This window comes from Chiroxiphia lanceolata, chromosome 19, assembly GCF_009829145.1.
Source record: "Chiroxiphia lanceolata isolate bChiLan1 chromosome 19, bChiLan1.pri, whole genome shotgun sequence".
Lineage (NCBI taxonomy): Eukaryota > Metazoa > Chordata > Aves > Passeriformes > Pipridae > Chiroxiphia > Chiroxiphia lanceolata.
In genome coordinates, this window is record NC_045655.1 from 3,559,911 (window position 1) to 3,585,539 (window position 25,629).

Sequence of the window (25,629 nt, forward strand, 5' to 3'; positions counted from 1 at the left end):
GAAGGGGCAGCCTGCTCTTTGGAGCCGTTCCCGAAATAACGCCATCGGCATCAGAGAGAAGAACACTTAAAGCCTTGCCTGGACACATATCTAAAAATCTCCAAAAATAGCTCCTGCTTCCCCTTTGAAAAACACTGTGGTTTCTAAAGCCTCACAGGAACTCTGGTTCTGCTCAGAGAAGCCACAAAACAAGCGAGCAGCCCAGAGTTGATCTCTGAGCACATCTGGACTGGCCGAGATCAGCCTGACAGAGGAGGAAAAAAATAAAGATTTTAAACAGCATGTGTCAAATCCAGGGACCTTTATTTCTCTGGAATGGAAAGAATTTGCCAGCCTGGACAAAAAAAAAAAATTGCAGGCGGCGATTGTACATTCTTTCAAATAAAAAAAAAAAAAAAAAAACACACACACACACATAAGAGTTTGGCTCCATAAATTTCTGTCATAAGAAACAACTTTGAATTGTACACCAAGCTTTTTACAAAGCATCCATGTTAAGATGTTTTACCGTGCTCTATCACATTCTTGGCCATTTATACAGAATACGCCATACCAAATGCTACATCAGCTTAAGACATTTTTAAAAATTAGTATTAAAAAGATACAAAGGCATCTTGGCTTTCATTTGGGTTTTTTTTATTAAGACGTGGGAGTTTTTTCTTTGTTTGTTTTCCTAAGGAAGTCACTAAAAAAATATAATAACTTAATTCATATGGACAAGATTGGTTAAAAATCCAGCCTTGCTTGCTTGGCAGCCTTCTGAGCTCGTACCTCTGTTGCTTCCATTAGTCTATGAGCAGGTTGTGGGTGTCCTGTGGGGTCTCTCCTGCCCTCCAGATCTGTCCAGCCTCTCAGTTCCCAGTTTTCTTCAGAGTTCTCACTGTGACCAGGAAATATTCCTGGCCAAGCGCTAAAAGCGACCTTCAGCCAAACAGGGGGGTTCAATCTGGGCCAATTTCACAGGGGTTTAGCCCTTTGTCTTTTGCCTCTTTGTACATCCTTTGGAAGTCTTTGAAACGAGGGGCACAGCCTAACCTGGCCTCCCCAAAGTGCATACGTCCCGTGAAAAGGAAATCTCCATCTCCTGGCTTCACCCCACACTCCAGCAAGGTCTTTATTTGTCCTCTCCAGTTCCCATTCTCCCCTGTCAGCTGAAAGACTTTGCTCTTCTGCCTGTACAGTTTGTTGACACCAACATGAATGATGGATTCCTGCTCTTCTGCCTCGTTTGTTACGTTTTGAATGGAGCCTCTGATCACTGGAAACAGAGAAAATATTTAAGGATTAATTACTCTGGAAAACCCTCATCCAAACTCAGCCCTGTGCAACCAGGGGGACTGACTTCACCACGGAAGCCCCAGTTTTGGTCCTTTGTTATTTTTAGAGTCAAGATTATCCAGTAACCTCCAGTATATATTTGCATTTGTTACAGTTTATATTTGTAACCTGTCCAGCAAACGGCACCCATATATATTAAATATAAACAGAGAAATAATTACATTAGAAAACCAGCATTAATCATGATGAAGAGTTCCAACAATAAGCTGAATGCTCCCTGACAACTTACTTTCTGTTCTCCAGCCATCACAGATACCAGCTAATATTAATTTCCCCTTTAAAAAGGGAAGCACAGACAATTATTGAAACTTCTGGTCTTTTGTCAGCAGTCAGCCAACACTGTAGGGCAGCAAGTAAAGGCCTCTCCTAGATGCACCCAAGTCCTTGAACTTCTACTTTTATTGTGGTTTCTGGGTCCCTCTGTCCACCCTGGGGAAGTGCCAGCTGGGCAGATGGTAGATGGTTTTGAGGTCCTTCAAACCACGTCCTCCTCCCTCTTCCATGCACTCCCTTAGACCACATTTACTGCCAGTGCACGTTGCCAAGGGTAAGGAGGTGGCCATTGGTGTTTATGGATGTCACACTGGCATCAGGGGGAAGCAACAACTCACCAAAATCACTAGTGCAGACAGCCAAGAGAACCTCTGTGTCGCTGCATGGTCGGCAGGGAGCTGGAGAGGAAGGGTCAGAATTAGCAAAGGACTAGACAAGAGTAAATAAATAAACCATTTAAATTAACCAAAAATGCGGCAACACACATACACACATCACAGAGACAAGCAGTTTAAAGGCTTGTAAGACACCAATACCACTACAAGAAGTGGAGGCTGACTCTAAAGGCCCCGTGAGACTTCTGTACCTAGGCATGAATATGGTTCTCTTTACCAATCCTGCTGGGATATATTGTGTAGCAAGCACCCCACACACTCACTGTGCTTATGCAAAATATATTTTGATGCTGGGTGCATTTGCAGGATGCTCTGCTGTAAATTCAACACTCTCAAAAGCTTAATGTAAGATTGTGTGTTTTTTATATTCTGATGTCAAAGCTTCTCTCTTATAGTTTCTATCCAGTGTTGTTGGGCTATTTCACAGCCATTTCGTCATCACCACATCAAAGATCCAGAAGGTTACAGAGTGGGGGAGGCAAAGAGGGGAGGAAAAAACCCCAGTGCATGTGTTGGAGGGCGCTGAGGCAAAGCGGAAACTTGAGCCCAATATCTGTTCGATATCTGTTCGATATCTGTTCGAGCTCAAGCAGCACAAAGACCATTTCCTGTACTGCTGGAAACATTTGGATATCTGCACTAATCTAATCAATGCAAGAATGTGGCTCCTCTTTGTACTCAGCCAGATATTTCTGAGGAGAAGGTGCTGTAGTTGCAATACAGATGTTTCTGTAATACCCTGTTGAGTTCAGGAATTTGCTTACTATCAAGGTCTGCCCTGCCTGGGGATGCTCAGCGAGTCTGTCCACGGTGGCACAAGGATCAGAGCCCTTGTCTGTCACTTGGTGTCATCTCAACACATCAGTCAGAAAAATGGAGACCCTGGATCAGCACAGGCACAGAACTACAGCAAAGCAGGGCTTCCACTGGAGATGAGGTGAAGCCCTGGAGCTTCAGCTGATTCCATCACACATTCCACCATCAAACCCCAAACTGAAGCTTCAAACCCCACTTCTCCCCACCCCTAAAAAAAAAATCAGTTTTTGAACCTCAACATCTGAAAACAGTTACCAGATTCCCAAAATTGTCACGCCCTTCCTCTCACCCCCACCTGCTTCCCAGAGAAGTTTATCCACTGCCCTAAGAAGTAGATTTAAACTTGTCTACACAACATGCAGCTGGTGCCTCTGATGCTCCTCTGTCAGCACAAGCCACTCTAACATAAGACATGGCAAATCTCTTATTTTTTCCAAGGTCCCAGGAAAGCAGTGATCCAGAAAGAAGGATTATTGAACCAAATCCACCAGATTTGCTCCAGTCAGATGATTAATACACAGTGTAACACACTGTTTAATAGGATTAAAGGGAATGTAAAATGCACATTTCTGGGCAGGGGTATTTGAAGGAATAATTCAAGGAGGTTAAAAAGCTCCAAAAGAAATGACAAGGAATAGGCAAAATAGCATCTGGATCAATTGGCATTTCTGTTTTGTCTGAATGCCTTCAGGGCCCTTAGAAACAAAGTCAGCCTTTCCTGTCCTTCTTTCCCCACATACCATTTCAGCTCTCTTTTTTGGAAACATTCAATATAATGAGAAATGCAGAACCAGATGAAGCCTGAACCTAAATGGAGTACCAGAATAAATTCAGGCTAAAGATATTTTAACTTTTAGACTCAAAGAGATTTTGATCAGTGGTGAGACCAAATGTCCAACAGAGAAAATTTTACTAGAATAACAGAACAATTTAGGTTGGAAAAGACCTCTAAGATCATCGAGTCCAACCACTAACCCAGCACCACTGTGCTCACCACTAAACCATATCCACAAGTGCCACATCCACACGTAATGTGAGCACTTCCAGGAATGGTGATTCCACCAGTTCTCTGGGCAAGTTTTAGTGGATTAATCACAAAACATCCTACTATGGAGTTGTTTCATTCATGGCACTGACCAAATCCATCCAGGGGAAATGTCCCTCTTCCCCAGCCTCCCTCTGTCCAAATCAAGACCTGACTTAGATTAATCAAATGGAGGGAATCTGCAAACCTGTGTGAATCTTACAGCATTTCCACATGGATAGAAGCTCCAAAACAAAGCACAGCTGACAGACATCTTCAAAATCCAGTTGGATTTCAGATATTTTGCTCTGCGAAGACCTAATAATAAAAAGGCATCTCAGCCTTTTTAAGTCTGAGTGAAAACAGTCTTGGTTTAGACCAGACATCTCTGTAGTTCATCCAACCCCATTGGAAAATTGAAAACACCAAGATGACTAAGGCACTTCTGTTCTCCAAAGGAGAGCAACACAAGCAACAGCATAAAAGATGAAAAACAGAATACTTTAAAAGTGGTTCCTTCCATTTAAATAGACTGACACTGTAATAAATCAAATGAACAAATCTCCATGTATACACAGAATCAAATCATTGTAATTGTGGACTCTAGGCAAAATCCTGCAGCCTTTTAAATGCAAGAGGAAATTAAAAGTGCTTGGCGTTGCTCACACTAGATCATTGCTTAAAACCTGCTTCAGATCCAGCTGACTCACAGCAGTGTGGTGGCATGTGAGCTGCTTTAACAACCATTTTCCACCACCCATCACTGCAACACCAGACAGATGAAGACCAGAAATCCTCTTCTGTGGAACAACTCCCACATCTGCATTCACAGAGTATCAAATAGATCTCGCAAGTGGCAAAAACAAGGTATGCAAGCACAGATGGAAAGTGAGTCGTGAAGGATTACTGCCGAGGTAAATGGACCATTAAAAAGCAAATAACATCCACTGGCTACAATCAAAGCTTCATTCCTATCCAGGCTCATAAAAGAAACAAAATCCTTAGGAGGTGGCAATGCCTACACTTTCTTTTGAATCCCAGCCAGGAAGGAGTCTGTGTGTTTATGGCACAAGTTTGGGACTTGAGCAGCAGTTTCAGCTCATTCCCTCTGGATCGGGCAGCAGGTGCTTCCCTCCATCCGTGGGTCAAAACAACTCACACACCTCAGGCTAGAACGGGAAGCATCCTTCTAACTGAAAAAAGAAAACCAGGAAAAGCACTTCAGCCGTGCACAGCAGGTGAAGATGCTCATTTTCTGGGGAAACAGGTCCGGTCACTAAACAAGGTGTCTGTGTTTGTGTTTGCCCAATCCCGACTCCCCGGGGACATCTCGAGGGCTGCCCAGGTTCTCGCGTCCAAAAGCAAGTCTATGAACTTGCAACAACAACAATATCAACGTCAGCTGCTCTAATTCCTTTTAACTCGATAAGCCAAAGAGCCTTAATTCATACAGCAGCAGGGGAAGGGGGGGAAAAAAGAGAGAGAGAGAAAAGCAGCATTTTATTGAAGCCCTCTAAAGCCCAGATGCCTATAACTCAACTCCACCACCGGTGGCATAAAGCCTGCATTGTGCACGTCGGCTGCCGACTCTCCTGGGAATGCCTTTGATGGATTTTGACAGTATCCTGACCTGAAGTAACCTGAGGCAGCCCTCTCCCTCCACCCCCCCCAGTCCAGTGCCTCCAAAGGCCTCTCTATTCACCTCCCCGCAGAGGGAGATGTAATTACATCATTCCTCACAAGCCAGCAGTCATGTCCCAGCTGCTTTGAGCGATTTGCCCTCTGAACCTGATGTTACTGAGGAGGACGTGGTGGTGCTAACAATAGACCGCACTTGTTGGCCAACAGCTTTGTCAAACACTTTGCTGGTCCTCTCCTGGACCTCTCCTCAGGGAGGCAGAAACGCTCAGGAAGAGAGAGGGACCTGCCCTGAGGAGCTGCCATGAGCCCCAGGTGGCGCCCAGCTCAGCCAGCATCAGAGTTGGGGTGTCCAGAAAGGATTTTCTCCAATACTGGGGATGGATTTAAGCACACCTTTAGTGCTGCAGTTTAGCACAGATCTCTGCCTCGAGCACGGTGGGTGGTGTTGCTGTCCTGTCTCAGCTCACACACACAGCTCCAGTCCTTCCTCCTTCGGTTTGTGACATTCGCATGCAACCCTCCTTTCCTCGGAGAGGAGGAGGTGGGGGTTACAGAAGGGCCATCGTTGTGGTTTAGGATGACAGCTCCCTGCAGGACACATCCAACCGAGACGTGTTGGCTCTGGCTGCAGGCGTCACAGAAACCACATGAAGGGGCCTGATCCTCTTTTGAAACATTTGTGTTTCAACAGCCACCCATGGGTCTGACTGACCTCACCTTACCCCTAAACCAGCTTCCAACCCATAAGCAAGAAGCCTCCTCTGCCTGTCCTAATTTTCTCAACGTGCTCCACAACCTCACATCTCTCAAGAACACCAGGCAAGCCAGGCTGCAGGTCCCTGCACACCAGAACTCCACTTAGTGAGCCCAAAAGCCCTTCTCCATCCTCTGTCCCTGGGTGGGCTGTGCTGAACATCCACCCCCCCGCGCCGGCAGCGAGCACAGGAAGAGAAGACACCCTTTAAGCAGAAGTGAAAATGTTTTAACACAAAGCAATTGCAGAAAACCGCTGCACCGAGGAATACCCTTCGGTTTGGTGAAGGAGAGGGTGCCTGCGGTGCGGTGGAGGTGTGGATGGTGGGGGAGGGAAACACTGAGCTCTTTATCTGAGCTTCCAGTTGCCGGTGGCACACATCACCCACACGCTGGTACTTCTGAATAACCCTTTGAAGAGCAATCAGACCTTTTAAGTACCAAAAGCCACAGAGGAGGCCCAGGCAGGGTTGAAGCTTGTTTTCTGTTAGTTCTAAGCTTAAATCTTTTGGTTAAAACAAGTAGCCTTTTCTCTTCAAGACATTCAGATGGGTCTTGTTGCAGCCCGGGTTGATTTAAGCCAAGCCTGTACTGCAGCACCTCCAGTACTGGTGTGGGGTCCCAGACACATCTCTTGGTTGGAAGTTCAGACTGACATCAGCATTAGTTCATATGGAACAAAGAAACCCACCCACATCTTTCAAATTCTTGCTGGCAGCTCTCTAATTGGCACCTCTTGCTGGCAGCACCCTACTGGAAAGGGCATCATAGGATGAGTCTCCTTCCTGGAAACACACAGTACAGACTTCTGAGAGCAGATTATAAAAATAGACATGTGGTTTCTCCAGTGATGGTGCATTTCTCCATCATTTCTGAGTCCTAAGCAGAAATGACTATGTCTAAACTGATTACTGGACCAATGATTTATCTGGGAGACAAGAGTTTAAGGGCAAACATCATATGAGCAAGAAAAAAAATAAATCTTGCCCTTATCCTACTTTAACTAATTATAAAGTGGAATAAATCCTTGTAATTATTTTTTCCTAAGTATGCCTGGGCTTCCTCTCTGAAGAAGCAACATTTCTTCCAAGAAACAAACCTCTCACAGCTTATATCCCAAACAAAAAGACCTGCTGCTTTGCAGTGGAGGTGGGCAAGAATCTGACAACCACTCTGGCTTACCAGGCTGTGACTAGTCTTCTCCTTTCTAGATACACCTCGACTTTCCTCACCCCCTCAGAAAGCTCTTCCTGAGCAAGCCAAAACAACACTCAACCTCAAAACCCTCACAACCCTCGCACCGAAACACCACCCAAACTACATCAATGCATCTGCACTGTCAGTGCCTCTCGTACTGGAGATGAAGTGCTGGCTGAGGCCAACAGAGCTGCACCCAGCACACCTGCATCTCACACAATACCTGCAGCCCCAGAGAGGGAAAACGGGCCCAGAAGACACTGAGCATCTCCACAGCTGGGCTGGAAGTTACTGACATGCTGTCACAACACACAGAGGAGCTCTCTCATCACTCTTTGGTTTTAAAAGGTTTTCCTGTCTTCGGATGGGGTAGGATTACAGGGCTTTCTGCAAGCACTGCACTTTTTCCAGCGTGTCAGTAGGAAAATGTCCAGTGAGAGAGCAAACAGGAGAGTTGGGCTAGTGCTGCTCCCAGTCCTCTGGATCAACAAGCCTCAGAATTCCACAGAATCACGAACAGCTTGGGCTGGAAGGGACCTTAAAGATTATTTGGTTCCATCCCCTGCCAGGAACAGGAACATTTTCCAGGTTGCTCCAAGCCCCATCCAACCTGGCCTTGAACACTTCCAAGGACGGGGCAGCCACAGCTTCTCTGGGCAACCTGTGCCAGGGCCTCCCCACCCTCCAAGTAAAACATTTCTTCCTAACATCTAACCTAAAGCTTCCCTCTTTTAGTGTAAAACCATATCCCCTTGTCCTATCTGCCCACATAAAAACTCTCTCCCCTTGTTTTTATAAGCCCTCTTTAAGTGCTGGGAGGCTGCAATGAGAGATTGTGCTTCTTCAGTGAATAGAAGGTTAATGTTATAAATTACATACTGAGAGAGTTTAGTGGTCCTCTAAAAGCAGAAGTGTCCTTCCCCATATTTGCTAGAAAGTTAATCTGAGCCCCTGTGCTGAGCAGAAGAGGCAGCTCAGAACAAGGACCATGAGCACAGACACAGAATTCAGATTCCCTTCTACAGCCACAACACAGCCCAGATTTGGTACAGGAACAGATGGTGATTGAGCAGCTGGACCAAGATCATGATGCTACAGTGGACATCCTTCCCTGACCCCTCCATGTGCAGAAGGGATACTGGTGCTTTTACCCCTTCACAAAAGGAAGTGTCAACTCCCATTCCTTGTCTTAGCTCCTTTCTAACACTCAGTTCAACTTGCATTTATGTACAAGTTTCCAGAAGTAACTTGAAAATAGAGACACTGCCCAAGAACAATTTAAACCTGCAACTAAATTTAATGAAATGCAGACTTTCGTAGGCTGTGGCATAGACTGTGCCAAGACAATTGAGTTAATACCACTTCCTTCCTGCAAAGAAAGAATAAAAAAAGCATACTGTGAACCTCACCATTAGGCATGTGATGACCTTTGTGTTCTGAGAAATGTTAAGACAAGAGACCATAAACCAGAAATTTATCTTTTCACAGAAACGTCTTCCAAGAGGGTATTTAAGTCCTTAAGTACCAAAGATGCACTATTTGTGTAAACAATGTGAGGAAGAGATTTGGTACTAGGCAAGCTCCATTTGCAACGGCTTTCAAATTGAAACTTGGCTCAGCAGCTACAGAGCACATAAGGATCCTTTGGGATTGCAGAGTTGATGCCTTTTTGCTGTTCCAAGATGCAGCACCCATTCTAACAAATGAGCTGAAAGGTCAGCTAGAAACACGAACAGCCATTTGTTTAAAATTTAAAACAAAACGGGGGGAAAAAAAGGAATGAAAACTCCACATAGCAGTTTTTATTCAAGCAGCATTAGCCATTATTAAACTCTACCTCCAAGTCCATGCATAAGTAGCATCAATCCAGGAGAAAACATAAGTGACAGGGCTTCAAGACACTTCTTTCTGTCCCATCTCCTCCTCCTCCATAGCAAACCTCAGAGCTGGGGTGAGCAGCAATGGAATAGTGACTGGATCAGTGCCAGCTCCCAGCCCAGCTCCTACTCTTACCCATTGCATCACAGCTCTGTAAAAACCCTCTGTTACAGTCAAATCTGCAATGTGTTGTGTCCAAAAAGCCCCACTCAGCAGATCAGATGCCCAGTTAAATTCCTCTCTCTGCACTGCAGCAGCAGAGCTCAGCAAACGAGAAGTGTCTCTGCAACTGCACCAGCCCCTGTTCCTGTGCCAGCAGCACGTGTGCACATCTGCCACTCCTTTGCTTTCCCTCTCTCCCTCCCTAACTGCAGTTAAAGGGAAAAGCTGGCAGCAAGGTAACTGCTGGGAATGTCTCCTGCTGGTCATGTACCAAACACCACTATAAAGCCATAAAAAAGTAGCTCTATTTGTTTATCTCACAGAAAATACCTCTCTCCTTCCTCAAACCTACCAGTGCTGCCCAAGGGGGATTAGGAACGGGAAACATGAAGACAGACAAATTGCTGGAAGTCAGAGGTGCCTCCAGATGGTTGAGGGGCTCCTCTAATCCCCTCTGACCAGCAGAGGAGGGGCTGGGGCAGGATCTCTCTCCCTGTCACCCCACAAAAACCTGCCAGCACAGGCAGCATCAGCATCCCACCCCTGAGCTGCCCATCCACCTCCCCACAGCACAGCACCAAAGCAAATATTCCACTGACTCAGAACCCACAGAGATTTATGGCTTGGCTCATCCCCTCCTAAAATACACTCGGAAAATATTTCTTCTTTCTTCTAAAGAAAATGTCATTCCAAAGCCTCGTAAAATCACACACGAGTCAGAAAACATTAAGTTATAAGGAAAATTTTTGATGTCCTGTTTGGCTTTGTCTCCAATAGCTAACACAGCACTCAGCTGAGATGTCATGAAGTGCTTGTGAGGCAGAAAATGAAAATGTGAGGTGTTTTTACTCCCATGCCCTGGGGAAACGGTGCAGCCAAGCACTTCCCTCTGCCCCTGCCAGGGGTTTAGGAGAGGCTGGAGCCAGCACCTACTGCCAGGCTGGAATCCTGCCAGGAACACAAAGCCTTCCCTCCCTCCCTCCCCTTCGGTTCGGTCCATTAATGACCTCTATGGAGCAGGGGAATAGAATTAAGTAACAAGTGGCTGGTTAAAGTTAAACCCTGAGAGTGGAGTAATGACAGATCAAAGATTAAGTGTCTTAAAAAAAAAAAAAAAAAAAAGAGAAAGAAATAAAAAGAAGGAAAAAACAGCGTATGTGCATTCAGATCCACAAAGGTCTTTCTCCTTCCTGTTTCTAGAAATCAAATTCTTTTTGGTATGTGGGAGAGCTCTGAAGGAACAAGGCCAGGTTTCATTATAAAACCATGTTTATTTGATCAGGCTATTTTTGAGAAGGGCTGTGGAAGGGCTACACCTCACACAGCCAGAGCCTAGATGTTGTAAGGTTGTTCAGTTAACCTATAAAAAAGTTACTTCAGGTCTCCCATTTGTAACAGGAAAAGCTTTACAATACATCACCTTTTCGTACTTAACAGCACACAGTTCTTGGTCATATTAAGAACATTCACCTGTTCTACATAAGAACTTGTTTTTTCTCCTAAATTTCACACATCCACTTGCAGATAGATGAAGCTGGTGTAAGGCCACTGACAGTTCTGCTGGGGCAGAGGTGTATCCTGTACAAACAGGGTGATCTGGGTGGATGCTGATGCCATGGAAAGCCAGGCCAGGCTCCGTGTGCACATCCCAGCACTGAGGATCACCACAAGTCTCCCAGGGCTTCAGTACAGAAAAGCAGAGTTTATGCCCATTGCAGGACTCAAATCCCATAGAGGAGTCAGAGGGTGCCCACCCAACCCATACCAAAAAATCCTCCCACAGATCTGAACCAGCAGCACAGCTGAACTGGCCAAGCCTGTGTGTTACACAGGAGCAGCTTCTTAATACCAAGCATTAAACCTCCACCACAGCTTTAGGTCCAGAGTATCTTCCAAGTATCTGTGCAGTATTACAGTGAATATTTTCTGGCTTCTAGCACAGATTAAGGTGAAAGAGGTTTTCAGTCCTGCAAATCAAGACCCCAAGACAGGAAAGCTTTGGCCCATGTTTCAATAAGTGGGAAGAGGAATGCACTTCCCCCGCCCTCCCATCCATCCCTTCTTTAGCTACAGCCTCAGGAATTAGCAAACTAAACAGTTTTGCAGAGCAAGCACAGAGCATTATTAAAGACTGCCAAGCAACTCTGCAGGATTGCAGCTCTGTTTGTGGGACCATCTTCGGCGGTACAGAAAGGTCAGAGCCGAGGGAGCCCCAGCTGCCCGGACAATACACCTGACTGCTTATTGGTTTTGACTGCCCACTGAGTTGAGAAATAAGCTAACAGCATTCGTGGCCAGTCTAGCAAAAATAAGCTATTTTCTTCCCCCTCTCCCCTGCAGCTGTGTATTTATCACTGCAGCCCCATTGTCACCTCCTCTGCCCACTGCAAAATCAACTCCTGTCCTGGCTACATCAAAGGACGAGCAGGGGCAGGAGATGCTGGCAAAGCCAGTGTCTTGGGGAAAGGAGAGATTAAATTAGGGTATCCCTCCAATTTTGTTGGTTTTTTAAGGTGAAGACTTCCCAGTCTAATATTTTTCACCTTAGTGAGTCTCAGGTCCCTAAAACACCACCCTTGCTCGATTTCAGATGAGGTAAGGGGGTCTGCGTTCCCCAAGCACCAGAACTTTGAAACCACTTTACACAGGAAGAAACTCTAAAACTTTGCTCTCAAACTCTCCCACCCAGTCAATCATTCACTGCAAACCTGACCACTTCAGGCACACGAATAATTGGAGCAGGTTTCCAGCTTCTCAAAATTAATCCCACTCCAGGCAGTGTAACACAGCAGCCAGCCTGATGCAGTTAGATGCTGACCCATGACATCCAGTTCAGTGATATGCCCTCAAAAACTAGCTTTAACTGTGCTTTTTTAGATACATATAGGATTAGGGCATGCTGTTTATACTTTTGTAGTTACTTTGCACCGAGTTTTGTATCATCTTTTACTATGGCAAAGAGAAAGTTACTGTGGCAGAGCCTCTTGAAAAAACCATTTGGAAACAAAGTATCCTGAACTAGGAGTGTCAGAAGGGTCCCTTATAAGGCCAATAATTGAAGTGTATTTTGAACAACTGCGTTAAAGGCTGTTTTCCGACGTTTTTCTCTTAAAACTTGCTGCTGATCTTTTAGAGAGAGATAAGGCAACTAAATCAGCAAACCCTTAAGTGCAACAGTGAGCCTCCCTGAGCAAGGTGTGCTCAGGCTTATAGACAGATCCCTCAACTTTGCTCTGCTGCTCCTTGTGCATTTCACCAGCAAACCCCAATGGGAGGAGTGTGGTATCAACCTGTTCTGTGCAAATCATAGACTCACAGGATGGTTTGGGTTGGAAGGGACCTTAAAACCGTCTAGTTCCAGCCCTCCTAACACTGCTTAACCCCGAGAGGTATGAGAGTTTTATCCTCTGTGGAAAACAAGGGAAAAAAAACTACAAAGCAAGCAAGATGGGGTGTGTTAGAACAAACACCCCTGCCAACCCCACAGCACCCAGGGGTGCTCCCACCCTGCCACATAACACGGTGCCAACATCTCAGATGGTCACGGTGACTCAAGCAGAACCTGTGCTAAGCACAAAGGTCACAGGGACTTTCAGTTTAAGCGTTCCAAGTGCCCCTTTCCATCACCTCTCCTGCCCACGGCACTGACGAGCACAGCGGGCACCGACCGCGCCTTCCTCGTTGCGGTTCCCTCCAGGAACCAGGAGGTTTCCACTCTGACAAGAAGTGAAAAACACACCAGTGTGAGGGTATAACACTGGCACAGGCTGCCCAGAGTGGTGGTGGATGCCCTGACCCTGGACAGATTCAAAGCCAGCTTGGCTGGGGCTCTGAGCAACCCGGTCTAGTGAAAGATGTCCCTGCTCATTGCAGGGGTTTGGACCAGATGGTCTTTAAAGGTCCCTCGGAATCCAAACCATTCTGTGATGCTATGAGCTGCTGCTTCAGGTCATGAAGCTGAGCAGCACATTCAGCCTCCAAGAAAGAAAAAATAAATAAATAAAATGGATATTTGGGAGCAACCGGAGGAAAGCAGGAGATTAGGATCCTACGAGCTGGGATGACAAAAGAGCTCTCTCTGGGAGGGTACCTGCACAGATACAGCAGATTGGTGCTCCACCTCTGCCAAACCCACACTGCAATAAAGATCAAAAGTTAAGAGGGGTGCTTCAAAAACCCATTTGTTAGCAGAAACACTGGCATAGCCCAAATATTTATGAGCTTTCTGAATTTCCAGTCTGTTTTCTCAGGCCAGTGAATTAACAGCATACAGAAAATAGCTCAATACTGTTAATTACATAACTGGATTTATCCAGTTTTGCCTTGTTTTTCAGATACCCACCCGAGTGCTGTACCTCCTACCTATTAATATTCTCAGACAGGTACCCAGCATTAAAAAAGAAAATATATAAAAGAGCTACTAAAGCTGCACTAAGTCAGTAGATGCCATCAAGATAAAGGGACATTTTTGTTAAAGTTTGACTTCTTTGCTACACAAAAGCGGGTGGGTAATGAAAGGGCTTTCAATTTACCTCCTCAGCTCTAACAACTAAATTACAGACAGCCCCATGAGTGCAAAGGGGAAAGTAAACTACATAGCTTACACAAAGCTGGATCCAGAGCTTGATGCAACACTCTTGAAACACAGAGTTTAGGTAACAAAATAAAGGTCCTTTGGTGGGACAGGGGAAGAGGATTCACCTTCCCCTCCAAAACCTTTGGTCAAACCTACAGATTCTTGTTTCACAGTAGTTGAGCAGAAGCTGAAGGACTGAAAAAGCAAATGATTCTCAAGGGACCTTCACATTTCCCACAGGAGTTTAATCCAAGCAGCCTGTTGTGCTGCAAGGCAGACCTAGACCTGGCACATGTTCCACTACAGCTGAGAAGCTCGTGTGGGTCATCACCTTCAGGAAACTTCTAGGAACTATAATGGCCAAACAACACTTTTGCCAAAACCTCTGTCTACTTGCCAGTATAGCAGAGATTCTGAGTATTTTCTTCCAGCTCAAGCAGAAGAGATCAGAATCAACAGAATTCAACAACTTAAACAGGTTCTGCTGATTCTCAACTGGCCTCGGGCCAAAATGTCACAGTGCCTCAGTTCTTCAGCTGGGCAAACACCTTCAGAGCCTGGCTGCTTAATGGACCATCAGTGTGGATGGCAGTGACACAGGGGTGCAACCCAAAACCTAATGTGAAATCAAAAGCACTTTCAGTCACCCATCACTTTGGGCATCAAGAGGAGAACACGCCCATCCAGATGCCTGAATTGTCAAGGTGACCCTTCTTAGGGACTACTCCCATTAGATGGTGACAAGCCCTGCTTGCCTTTGATCCTCTTTCCAGCTTAAGAAACAAGCCCCCAGAAACGTGCTTTTCTGATTGCTGCTATCACAGTAAAAAGCTTCCCACACCAAACGTCAGCAATCTGAATTAAAACCTCTCAGGATATTACAAATACTTCCTACAGCCAGGGAATCTTAAGAAAACGTGGTAAGGCAGAATCAGAGCCATGAAAAGGGTTAAACCACCAAAATCTGGAAAACTGTAAGACTGCCCTGTGTCATTCAACCTTCCCAAGAAAAGGGAAAGGCCAATTCAGAACCTGCTGAATTATTTGGTAGGCTCTGATTAAGTGGGAAAGAATGGCTGTAAACTAATAAAACTTGAGGTTTTCTAATTAAACCACAGGCACCCTGCCAAGCATTGTTGATTTGTTGATGCACCCTGCAATGTCAGGACTCCGAGGACACAACAGGTCATTAAAGTATTAAACAGATGACTTACACCCTTTAATCAGAGCTGGGATGCCAGGTTAGGAAGAGAGAGTAAACTCAAGGGCAGAGTACAACAATTATCACCAGGAAACAAACACAGCATTTAGGGAAAGTGGGGAGAAGTTGTTAGCGAGTAGTTATTGCACAAGGAGAGGGCTGGATTACTGAGCCCCACACCTGGGTCTTTTATGATAATCATCTCCCCACTCTGCAGTCACAAGAAAATAATGCAGTATTTGTGATTTTCAGTCCTCTGCCACCAGATGAAGCGCTGCAGCTTCCTCTGCCCAGCACATCTTAGCCCCCACCTACAACAGCACCTCACATCCTCGTCATCTCTTCACACCTACTGCCAGCTCTGCTGAACTCTGTCAAACTGCAACTGAGACAGGAGCAGCCTCATTTTTCCAGCGTGCAGCAGCCAAGAAAACACCTTAAGCTATGTTTGTGACCAAGGGACAGAGGTAATGTTAGAGAGAAATACAGGACCTTAAACCCAGTTTTCAACTCTAAGGTCAGCACTTGCCTCTGTCTTGAGCCTCCTCTCTGATAAATCTCCAGTGATTTCAGTGAATTGATTGTAAACTTCCCCTCCAAATGAACAGCTCTGTAAAGGGCATTTCTTCCAAGGTTTCACAGAAAAACTAGAAGCAGCTCCAGAAGAAAGCAGGTCCACGAACTGCAAAGAGCCTCAAATATATTGCTCTGTGGAAGCCTCACAAGGCAGCAATTTGGCAGTTTCCCCAGACATATAGATATTTATAGGAGAATAAAAGTGCTCATCTAAATGAGTAGTGGAAAGAGTCATGTATGGCATTTGCATCGTGTTTTCAACCCCCCCCCAGCCCCTCCTCAGAGTTTGGGGATCCAAAAAAAGGCAAGAGAAATAATTTAAAATACAATAGAGATCCCCAGTTTGCCCTGAAGGCTCTGCTGATGAACTATTAAAAAGCTTCTTCTGGCCAAACAAGACACTCAGAGCATGGAGCAGATTCCCTACCACATTGTTTCATAAGACAGCACTGAAATTCAACCAGTGTCTGTTACAGCCGAAAATACAGCAGTCACCAAAAAAGTGATTTAATGTGCCTATCAAAGAGGAGGGCTGTAATTGGATTCAGTCCTCAGCCAGACTTATGAAAGCCTCTGAAAGACACTCCCATCAGCTTTAAAAACCTCCAAGATTTTATGTGGAAAGAAGAGCACTCAGTTCTGAAAACACAGCAGTTTGTGCTGGCGTGTGCTGGTAAAGGATGTCAGCAGCAAATCCTCTTGATGTTAGCAAAGGTCAGGAGAAACTCTGTGTGCAGACTAAACCCAGCAGTGACAAGTAGTGTTTCTCTCATATCATTTACTATATGCAAAAGCAATTACAATTTTTTGGAGAAAAAAAGAAGTATGACTTTTCTTGGTAAATTTGAGTCACTTCTCACTAGCCTGCCCATGTCTCCATCCTCATAGCCTGTCAAAGAAAGAAGCACTGAATCTGAGAACATTCTCCGAGTAACTGATTAAACAATGTATTTAATGTCTCCTGTAATGGAATTTTACTACATAGCTGACATTCTGCAGAGCATATTCATCTTTGCATAAATGATCTTACTGGGAAAGCAGCTCTTCAGAGATACCCCACTTTGTGTGATGTAGAAGCAGAGCAGAACTCTCCATAACAAGCTACTAGTTGTGAACATGGCAAAAGTGAAGACGATGACTTAAAATTTGGAATGTTTGTGTTTATCTTTTTCTGTTTTAATGGCAAAGCCGCCACCTATCAGTTGCTGGGGTTACTGCATCAGCCCTGCCCTCAGTCTGACTGAGCCTAGAACTGCTCATCTCAGTCCAGCACAAAAATAAAGCCCCATCCAAGCTGTTGTGACAACATCCAAACACTGGCAGGGCAGCGAGTCTGCACAAATACACAAACACCCAAAGCCAGAGTCCTGCTGTGGAAGGGAGCCAGGGGAGGGGAGAGGATGGGACGAGTTCTGCAGTCACTCATCCCAGAGAAGGATGAGGGATGCAATGCCTGGGAGATAGAGCTGCACTTTAATTAACCACCTCACTGCTTATCAAGCAGCATCTCGGGCAAAGCATCAGCACCACAGAACCTGCCCAGCCTACAAACTGGGGCTGCTCAGGCTCACTCACCGAGGGTTTGGCCCTGGGCTGAGTCATCCCAAGTGTGCTGTGAGGACTCTTCTCCCCCTCCCCTTCACTCTTTTGAGAGAAGGCAGCCCACGTTTCAAAGAAGAAATCATCTGGTTGCCACAAATCTGGTTCCCCACTAAAAATACCTAAACCTTGAAACCCGTGTAGTCATTTGAGACAAACTACCCTGGATCTGCTATTCCTCAGGCTATTCTGGGAATCTCCCCTCCTTGGTTTTGGGGATAAAAGCTAGAGGCAACTCTGAATGGATGAGATGCATGAACCAGATACCAGCTACCTAAAGGGAATTCCCCCTTCTCCCTGTCATCCTCCACAAATGCCCGTTTTCCTTCTCAAACTGCCTAATTGATCAGCACAATTAGGTCACACCTAGAGCCATTGCTCCCAAATGTATTTGGTATCAGACTTTACAGGCTAGTTAGCTCTTTCAGTCGGTCCACTCCTCCTACCTATAAGCTATAAATAAAACTCCTCCCTGCAAAACTTGCTTTTCATAATGGTTGAGAGAGAAGACAACATTGGCCCTGTAAAAGTATTGTCATGGTGTTGAAGTGCCATGGCACAGTAATGCTCAGGAGACTGCAATAAACAGAGCTGAGGAAGGAACACACCATTTTCCTCGTTTAAAAAAAAAAAAAAGAAAAAGCAATAATTAGGTCAGCAAGTAGCACTAGTTGCAAAGGGGAAAAAAAAAACCCCGCAGAAAAGGAGTTCCTCCTTGTTTAAATGTTTATTATTCAAAACATGCAGTGGGGTCTTAAAAACTGAGTTAAAAAGTAGTTAGAAAAGTGTTACAGCAAGGCTGGGAAGCCCAGTTCACGCTGGAGTTCAGCATGGGGCAAAGCCAGCTCCTGTGATTCACCCCATGCCTGCAAGGGATCCTTCACACTGTAGCCCTCAACAAATTATTGCAATTCAGCCTATGCTACCGGCCCCCAAAAAAACCAACAAAACAAAAACAAAAACAAAAAAAAAAAATCAAGTCTTCCTCAACAGCCTGTTCATAAAATATGTCCTTAAAAGCACACGAAGCTCAGTCCCAACCACTCTCCCACTCTCTCACTCTGCCATCTGTTCTGCATCCAAGGCAGCGTGTGGAAGTACGACCAATGCCCCGGAACTCACCAGAAGCTGTGTGCAAATCAGCTGCTATCCCCTTGCTCATCAATTCGTACTGGAAGCCTGTGATCTTCCTGCTAATGTCCTGTTGAGGAGTGGCCTCCACAAACAGGCCCCCCTGGTCGTAGCCAAAGCAATACACTCTGCTGGGACTGCGGTCTCCGTCTCGGACCAAGAGTTTCAGTTCTCCAGTTTTTTCCAAATAAATATTTGCTCCTGCAGAGTCCTTGAAGGGCTTTATGCAAACAGTCAAATGTTTGTAAGAGGCAGGTGAAATATTGGGTCGCAGGTTGACTATGAGTGCTCCCGTGGGATACATCCACTCTATGGACCCTTCGGAACAGCGGAGGTAGACCTGTTCAACATCCTTCCTGTGAGACTCGTGAGTTAAGCCACTGGGGGAAGAAAGAAAGAGAAAGTTAGAGAAATGACAGAGCCAGCAACATGATTGTCATAACCTCAAACCTTCAAAGACCCACATCAACAAAGGCAGGAAGCCCAGGACAGCACTGAGTGTTGGCTCATCCAGCTCAGCAACGCAGGTCTGTTGCAACACTTCAGTTTTATTGTTATGGGACAACTTCAAATCATCTCCCAAAAGAATAAGTCCAACCACTAGTAATAGGCTTCAGAATTAAGTAGGATATAAGCACATGATCAAAAGCAATGAAATTAATACAGCCTCAGTTACTGCCCATCAGCTGAGCTGGGGCAAATGACTCGGTGCATACCAACAAAACACGTACACCCCAAATCCTTCCTGGTGGTGGCTCAAACCAGCACGTTCTCCAGCTTCACAGATCAGTCCCCACCTTTTTCCAAGTACTTTGTTCCCCTTCCAAGTCTATATTCCCAATGGATCTGAAACTGGGAGGGATGCCAAGCTCACCCTGTGAACTGCAGCGAAGCAACGCTCTGTGTGTTACTGATACCCTGTGGCCCAGCTGGGCAGCCCCAAACTCCAAACTGGAAGGTCAGAAGAAAAGACACTGCAGTCCCCAGTCATAGCTGGGGAAGCACTGAACTGTGCTGCTTTCTTTGGTAGGTACTTGTTCCCCTATTACTTCCCAATCTGAGGTTTAAGTTTAGTTTATCACTTTATTGTCCAGCCCTGATGGGCTACAAGCAGACACACAGCTATGGGTGTTCAGCCAAAAAGGGAATATGTGGCCATTTACTACCACTGGGGCACAGGGCCACCATCAGTCCGAGCACCACGGGCAAAAATTAACACCCCAACAGTCATTTCACAGAGACCACAGAGATGGGACAGGAGAGCAACACGGGGGTCCCAGGAACAGCTGCTGGTGAAAGGAGAGCAAACCACTGTGGGCAAGCAGGATGACTAATAAATCCCCATGGCTTGCTTGCCCACAGCCTAAGCTGAGGGCAGCTCTAAACAACCCTTGCTGCCTGTCACTGATGCTGGACCAACCCCACCAGTTCTTTACCTGACGTGACTCAAAGCACTGGCACTGCAGGCACTCCAGTCACAAGAGCAAGTTGTGGGAAGCCTGGTTTATTGGCTGCAGTATTTGGGCCACTAGGAAAAAATCCTTTGGTCCCAGTCTCTGTCCTGTCACAAACCTATAAAGTGAGTATGAGCAAACCACTTCACCACCAAGCTTGTTTCTCCTCCTACGCTGTGTACCCAGTTCTCAAACATAAGCATCTTATATTCTGTGCCTTTAGAGCACTACCCAAAACCAGACTCTTCATCACAGCTCATGAGTCTGCTTTGCAGGACTTTGGGAAGCTTCACAACATTCCCACTTGTAGGCACATGAATCAAGATGGGGGAAAAAAAAAATAATTAAAAAGGATTAAGTGACTCGTCTGAGGTTACACAGGAAACCTGTGGCAAAAACGTATTTTAGTGTAGTGCAAGTGATGACATCAGGTTCTGGTTCCTCAACAGAAACGTCCAAATACACAGTTCCTCATCCCAAAGATATACTCAGGTGCTGAACAGGTTTTAAATTCAAGTCAGCATTTAGAAACTAACTAGAAGCAATGTGTAAAAGGGAAAAAAAAAAACAACAAACATATGGTTTGCATTTACTTGTTAACATGACTCATTATTTTGAGTGTTGGTGCGACCCACTTGATAGAGGTTACATGAGGAAGCTCAGAAAGAAAAAAGTCATATTTAATAACAATAGAGCCTTCAAACATGTGCTTTTGAATAATCTTGAAAGCCACATCAAGAACACAGATGAGGAGAAAAGAGGGACGAGTTTTTAACCTTTAGTCTCTTGCCCTCAAATTCAGTAGTACTTAACACATTCAGGAAACTTAACTTGCAATGGGATATTTCAAGTTGACTGTAAATCCACATCTGGTCCACAAAATCAGTTTTCAGCACAGCACACACATGATGCCACTCAACAGAAAACACAGAAGTCTGTTTATGTGCAAGCTGTGAATAAGTAAAATTAAACAGTGCAAACCTTATCCCTCAGCAAAGGGGCAGAAAGTTACTCTCACACATCAAGACACCAAAAGAAGCTGCAGAGGTTTTGCAGGACTTATACTGGCACAATCCAGCCTGAGTGCTTAAACAGAAGGAAGATACCAGGGGCAAAACTCTGAACTCATGCAGTGAAACTGCTGTTGCAAGTGATCCCAACAACACTGAGGCAGTGAATTTCTGCCAGAGGAAAAAAAAAAAAAAAAGTCTTAGCATTAATTTTGTTCAAACGTTCACGCTGTTCAAACAAAAAACAGGGTGGACTCTGAAATTATCTTCTGAAAGCCAATTATATCCCACAGGCAAGAGTGATGCCATTAGACAGATACATCAAGCACAAGTACCTGTACACATTAAGCCTTATAATAAAGGATGACTCAAAACTTAAGCAGATTTCAAAATACATGTTCACATTGCTTAACAGCAACCACCATCATCCAGTAAAACCCGTCGCTTTGCTTTGAGTCAGAATGACAGGTCACCACACAGGGATGGTTTAACACCAGGTTTAGTTCTCCCTAGACAGGAGCCACACACACCCCGTCCATACAGTAATGGAGGTCCAGGAGCCTTTTTTTTTTCACCCCCAAACTCATTTGAGTTTTGCTTTTTGGTTTTTAGAGTATATGGCAAGGAGACAAGGCAGCTGTTTCATGGTTACAGTGATGGATGGGCCATCCATCATCCCTTTTAAATCTCTGCTGTTTGCTGGGACTTACTTAACAAGCACTAGTTCCTCATACCAATCCATGAGGACATCCTGAATCACTGCATCTGTCTCCTCACTCATCTCCCTTTCTGGCTTCAGCCACCCCTTATGTTTGCCCTGAAAGACCTGTTACAGTATTGCTGCAGAGCTGTTATGCTGCAATGTGCAACAGGTGTCATTTAAAGAAAAAAGCTATTTATTTATTTATTTATTCTATCACAGATGTGCTGAAGAGCCCTCAAAGCACCCATGTCCTCCCTGCACACTGCAGTGAATGAAGGGAACTTTTGATCCTAACTTGGAGGTTTTAATTAAAGATGACAACGTAGAGAGTACCCAGAATTCCTCAGAGCATCCACCAGTACCAAAGGTAAGATCAGTGGACACAAAGCAGCCACATCAGAGCTGAATTCTCTCTCTACAGCCTAAAGTCAAACACACCAGCCCAGCTTATTCTCAGCCTGTCACTGAACCACTTTTGCCCAAAGCATCAAGAGGTCATTGCAGCACAAACCCCTGAACTTACAGCAGAAGTAATAACCAGACACCCGGCACAGAGGTTTCTGCTTTCTCCTGGACAAAGCTTTCCTGGAAGCTCTCTGCCAAGCTATTTATTAAGATGCTGCTGTGGCCTATTGAGTGCACTTAAATTGCAGGTGTCAAGCTGTGCATTGCATCAGATTTCCCTGGAAGCATGAGGGAGAGCTGTAGGAATCCTAGTGAAGCTCTTCATCCTGCTCGGGGGTATAAGCTCATCACTTTTCCATAAGCTAATGGGGAAAAAAGGAAAATATATCTAGAATATTCTGTTTCTAAGATTGTTTCTTCTAATATAGACTTGTACATAAAGGTGAGAAAAGGCCTTCAGGTTTACTGTAGGAGATGACATGACTCTCAAATCCACCAGCACAAGACAACCTAGGACTTCAATGTGGGAAGAAAAGACTATGTTTTGGTATTCACAGCATTTTCCAACAGTTAAGGTAAAAAGCATCACAACTTCAAAATATTACATTCCATACAAAAAAAAAAACTTCCTAACCCACATAGCTATTAGTATCCACACAAATATTTAATTAGATGGTATTTACTGGTACAGCAAATAACTTTCTTTCCTTCTTAACTGCTCTCTTTTAGGAGGAAGCAGATGATATTTAATGGCCTTAGGACTGCCAGCATTTCTAACAACACCTGTTTGCTACCAGTAGGGCCAAAGTCAGCCTGGGTTACTTTATCCCCTCCCAAGACTCCAATCCACCTGGACTCTGGAACTCTCTCACGCAAGTGAAACCATCCAGGCTGAACTGTGCTCTCTTCCTTCTCTCCACTTCCAACAGCATCATCATGAAGCCATCACCACTTTTGCTCACGAGAGCAACAGGTGAGTAAATCTGAGCTTGCGTTGCCAGTTCACCCAAACTCAGCTACAGAAAATGAGATTTCACTTTGCCCCCACCCCAAGCATCACCCCCTTAGTGGATACTCAAGTCATTGCTTATTCCATCCCTGCTCAGTTGACAGGAGTGGTCACTGCTTGCTCTAAGAGAACAGGACAAAAGTAAGAGTCAAACAGGACAGGATTTCAGGGGTTTGTCACTATTCTTTTAAAAAATATGCTGCAGTATTTGTGGTATGGTCCAGGCAAGTACCTGCAGCTGGGATGCTCAGGGATGAAAGCAGGCACAGGGTTTTTTTGTTGGTTGGTTTTTTTGGTGGGGGGAGGCTGGTAAAGCAAAATGATACAATTAGGATTTTACCACAGAACGAAAAAGTTTGGTCTCTGTCAAACACAGTCGCCTTCAAGTAGATTCACTGCAATTAACTACGTGTCAGTTGTCAAGAAAAGTCCAGAAAAAAAGTAAAATACCAAGCATATGCACATTTCAGACAGTGACAGACAAGAAATTATGATGTTGAAAGTCAGTCCAGCTGTTTCCCCACTCCACATTGTCCCTACTCGAAAATACCCTACTGATACTGGTCGGTCAAACTTTTATGCTACAGAAAGTCAGATTTGAACAGCATATTAGAATTGAACCATTTCACCCTTCAAGCAAGTCTGACCCAGCAACACTTGCTGGTTGAGCAGAGTCGCTTTCTTAAACCTATATAGAGTGGAGAAGGTCACAGACCCAACCACACACGTTAAACATACTACAAGCAATTAAAGCACAGATAATTTGGGAGATAAACACTTGAGAACTGGAGAGGTTTCTCAAGCGGTGCAATTAGAATAAATCAGGAGCGCGGCCGCTGTGCCAGCCCCCGCTCCCGGGGCTCATCATCATCATCATCATCATCATCATCATCATCATCATCATCTCCGCGGGACGAGCGCCCGGGAGCGGGGAGTGACCGCCGGGGGCTGCGGCGCGAAGTGCGGGACGCGAAGGGAAGGCAGCAGAGGGGATGGGGGCCAGCAGGAGCTCCGGGGAGGGCCGCCCCGGCTGCGGCGGGAGCGCTGCGCAGGTGCACCCATCGCGGGCAGAGCGGAGCCGGGGCTGCCCGAGCGGCCCGAGCCGGCCCTGCCCCGCGCCTGCCGCCTCCGCCGGGCGCTGGGGCCGCGGGGAAGATGGTCGCGGGGAGAGAAACTTCTTTGCTGCGGACTTGGCACCGCCTTCCCCCTCCCAGCCCCTCCATCCCGCCGCTGGGCCGAGGGGAGCCCAGTCCGCCCCGGCCCCTCCATCCCGCCGCTGGGAGCCCATCCCGCCCCAGCCCCTCCATCCCTCCCCCCGGGAGGGTCCGGCTGCCCGCCGGGGAGGAGGCAGAGCCGCCCCCAGCCCTCTCTCCGCCGTGTGCCGCTCCCTCCCCCGAGCCCCGGGCGGGCTCCGCAGCGGGAGGGTCCCCCTTTTGTGCTCGCCACCAACTTCTTCCGCGGGCGGGGGCGGCGATGGCCGCGGCATCCCCCGCTCCCCGCCGGGCTCCCGCCTCACCTCCCCTTCCAGTTGCACAGGTCGCTGGAGTACTGAGCCGCGGCGCCGCCGCCCAGCAGCAGCCGCAGCCCCAGGAGCAGCGGCAGGAGCGCGGCGAGCGGGGCGCTCCGCATGGTCCCCCCGGCCCGGAGCGATCGCGGGGTGCAGGCGGCGGGGAGCGATGGGCGCAGCGCCCGGGGCTCGCCTACATGGTTGGGGAGCGCGGCTACCCCATGCCCGGCTCCCGCATCCCGGCTCGGCGCCTGCTCCGCTCTGCAGCTCGCACCCGCTGGCTGCGGGCTCCCAGCTGAGGGGCGGGAGCGCCCCGGCCGAGCGCCGGCTCCTCCTCCCCCGTCCTCCCCCCGCCGCTCCTCCTCCTCCTCCTCCGGCACTTGCTGCGCCGGCAAAACGCGGCGCCGGATCGGGAAACGCCGCCGCCCCCGGGCACGGCCCGTCCCGGGCTCGCCCCTTCGTCCCCCTGTAGGTGCCCGGAGGAAGATCCCGCTCCGCTCCTGCCCTGCCTTGGGCCCTCCCGGGCTGCCCGAGGAAAGGGATGATGCCCCGTGGTACCAAAGGGTTTCGTTTGGTTGGGAAAGTCACTGAGATGCGCCCTCTGCGCTGGGGGAGGCCGTGGGTGCCCGCAGCAACCCGCGTCCAGTCCCGGGGTGGATCCGTGGGTGTCCCCAGTGACACACATCCATCCCGGGGGGGCAGCCGGGGGTGTCCCCAGTGACACACATCCATCCCGGGGGGGCAGCCGATGGCGTCCCCAGTGACCCCCTGCCTGTCCCTGCGGTGCAGCCGTGGGTTCCAGCACTGCAGCAGGTGACTCTGCTTGCAGCGGGATGTCCACCTGGACACAATTCCTGGTGGATGGAGGCTGACAATTTTGCTGGAACCTTCACTTGCCAGGAAGCACTTGGTACTCGATCCTATTTGTATAACTCTTCAACACTTAATGACCGCTAGGGATAACTCCTTGTCTTGTTTAAT

At 46.8% G+C, this 25,629-nt stretch overlaps 1 protein-coding gene across 1 annotated transcript; it reads right to left on the minus strand.

Moving 5' to 3' along the window:
• Positions 1-286: 286 nt before the first annotated feature.
• METRNL (meteorin like, glial cell differentiation regulator) lies at positions 287-24,929 on the minus strand. The gene is made up of 4 exons (XM_032706970.1): positions 24,658-24,929; positions 18,552-18,940; positions 1,950-2,009; positions 287-1,258 (listed from the first exon to the last, which is right to left on the minus strand). Exons 1-4 carry the CDS (start codon positions 24,768-24,770, stop codon positions 942-944), a joined length of 879 nt encoding a protein of 292 aa, XP_032562861.1. The 5' UTR covers positions 24,771-24,929; the 3' UTR covers positions 287-941.
• Positions 24,930-25,629: the final 700 nt, after the last annotated feature.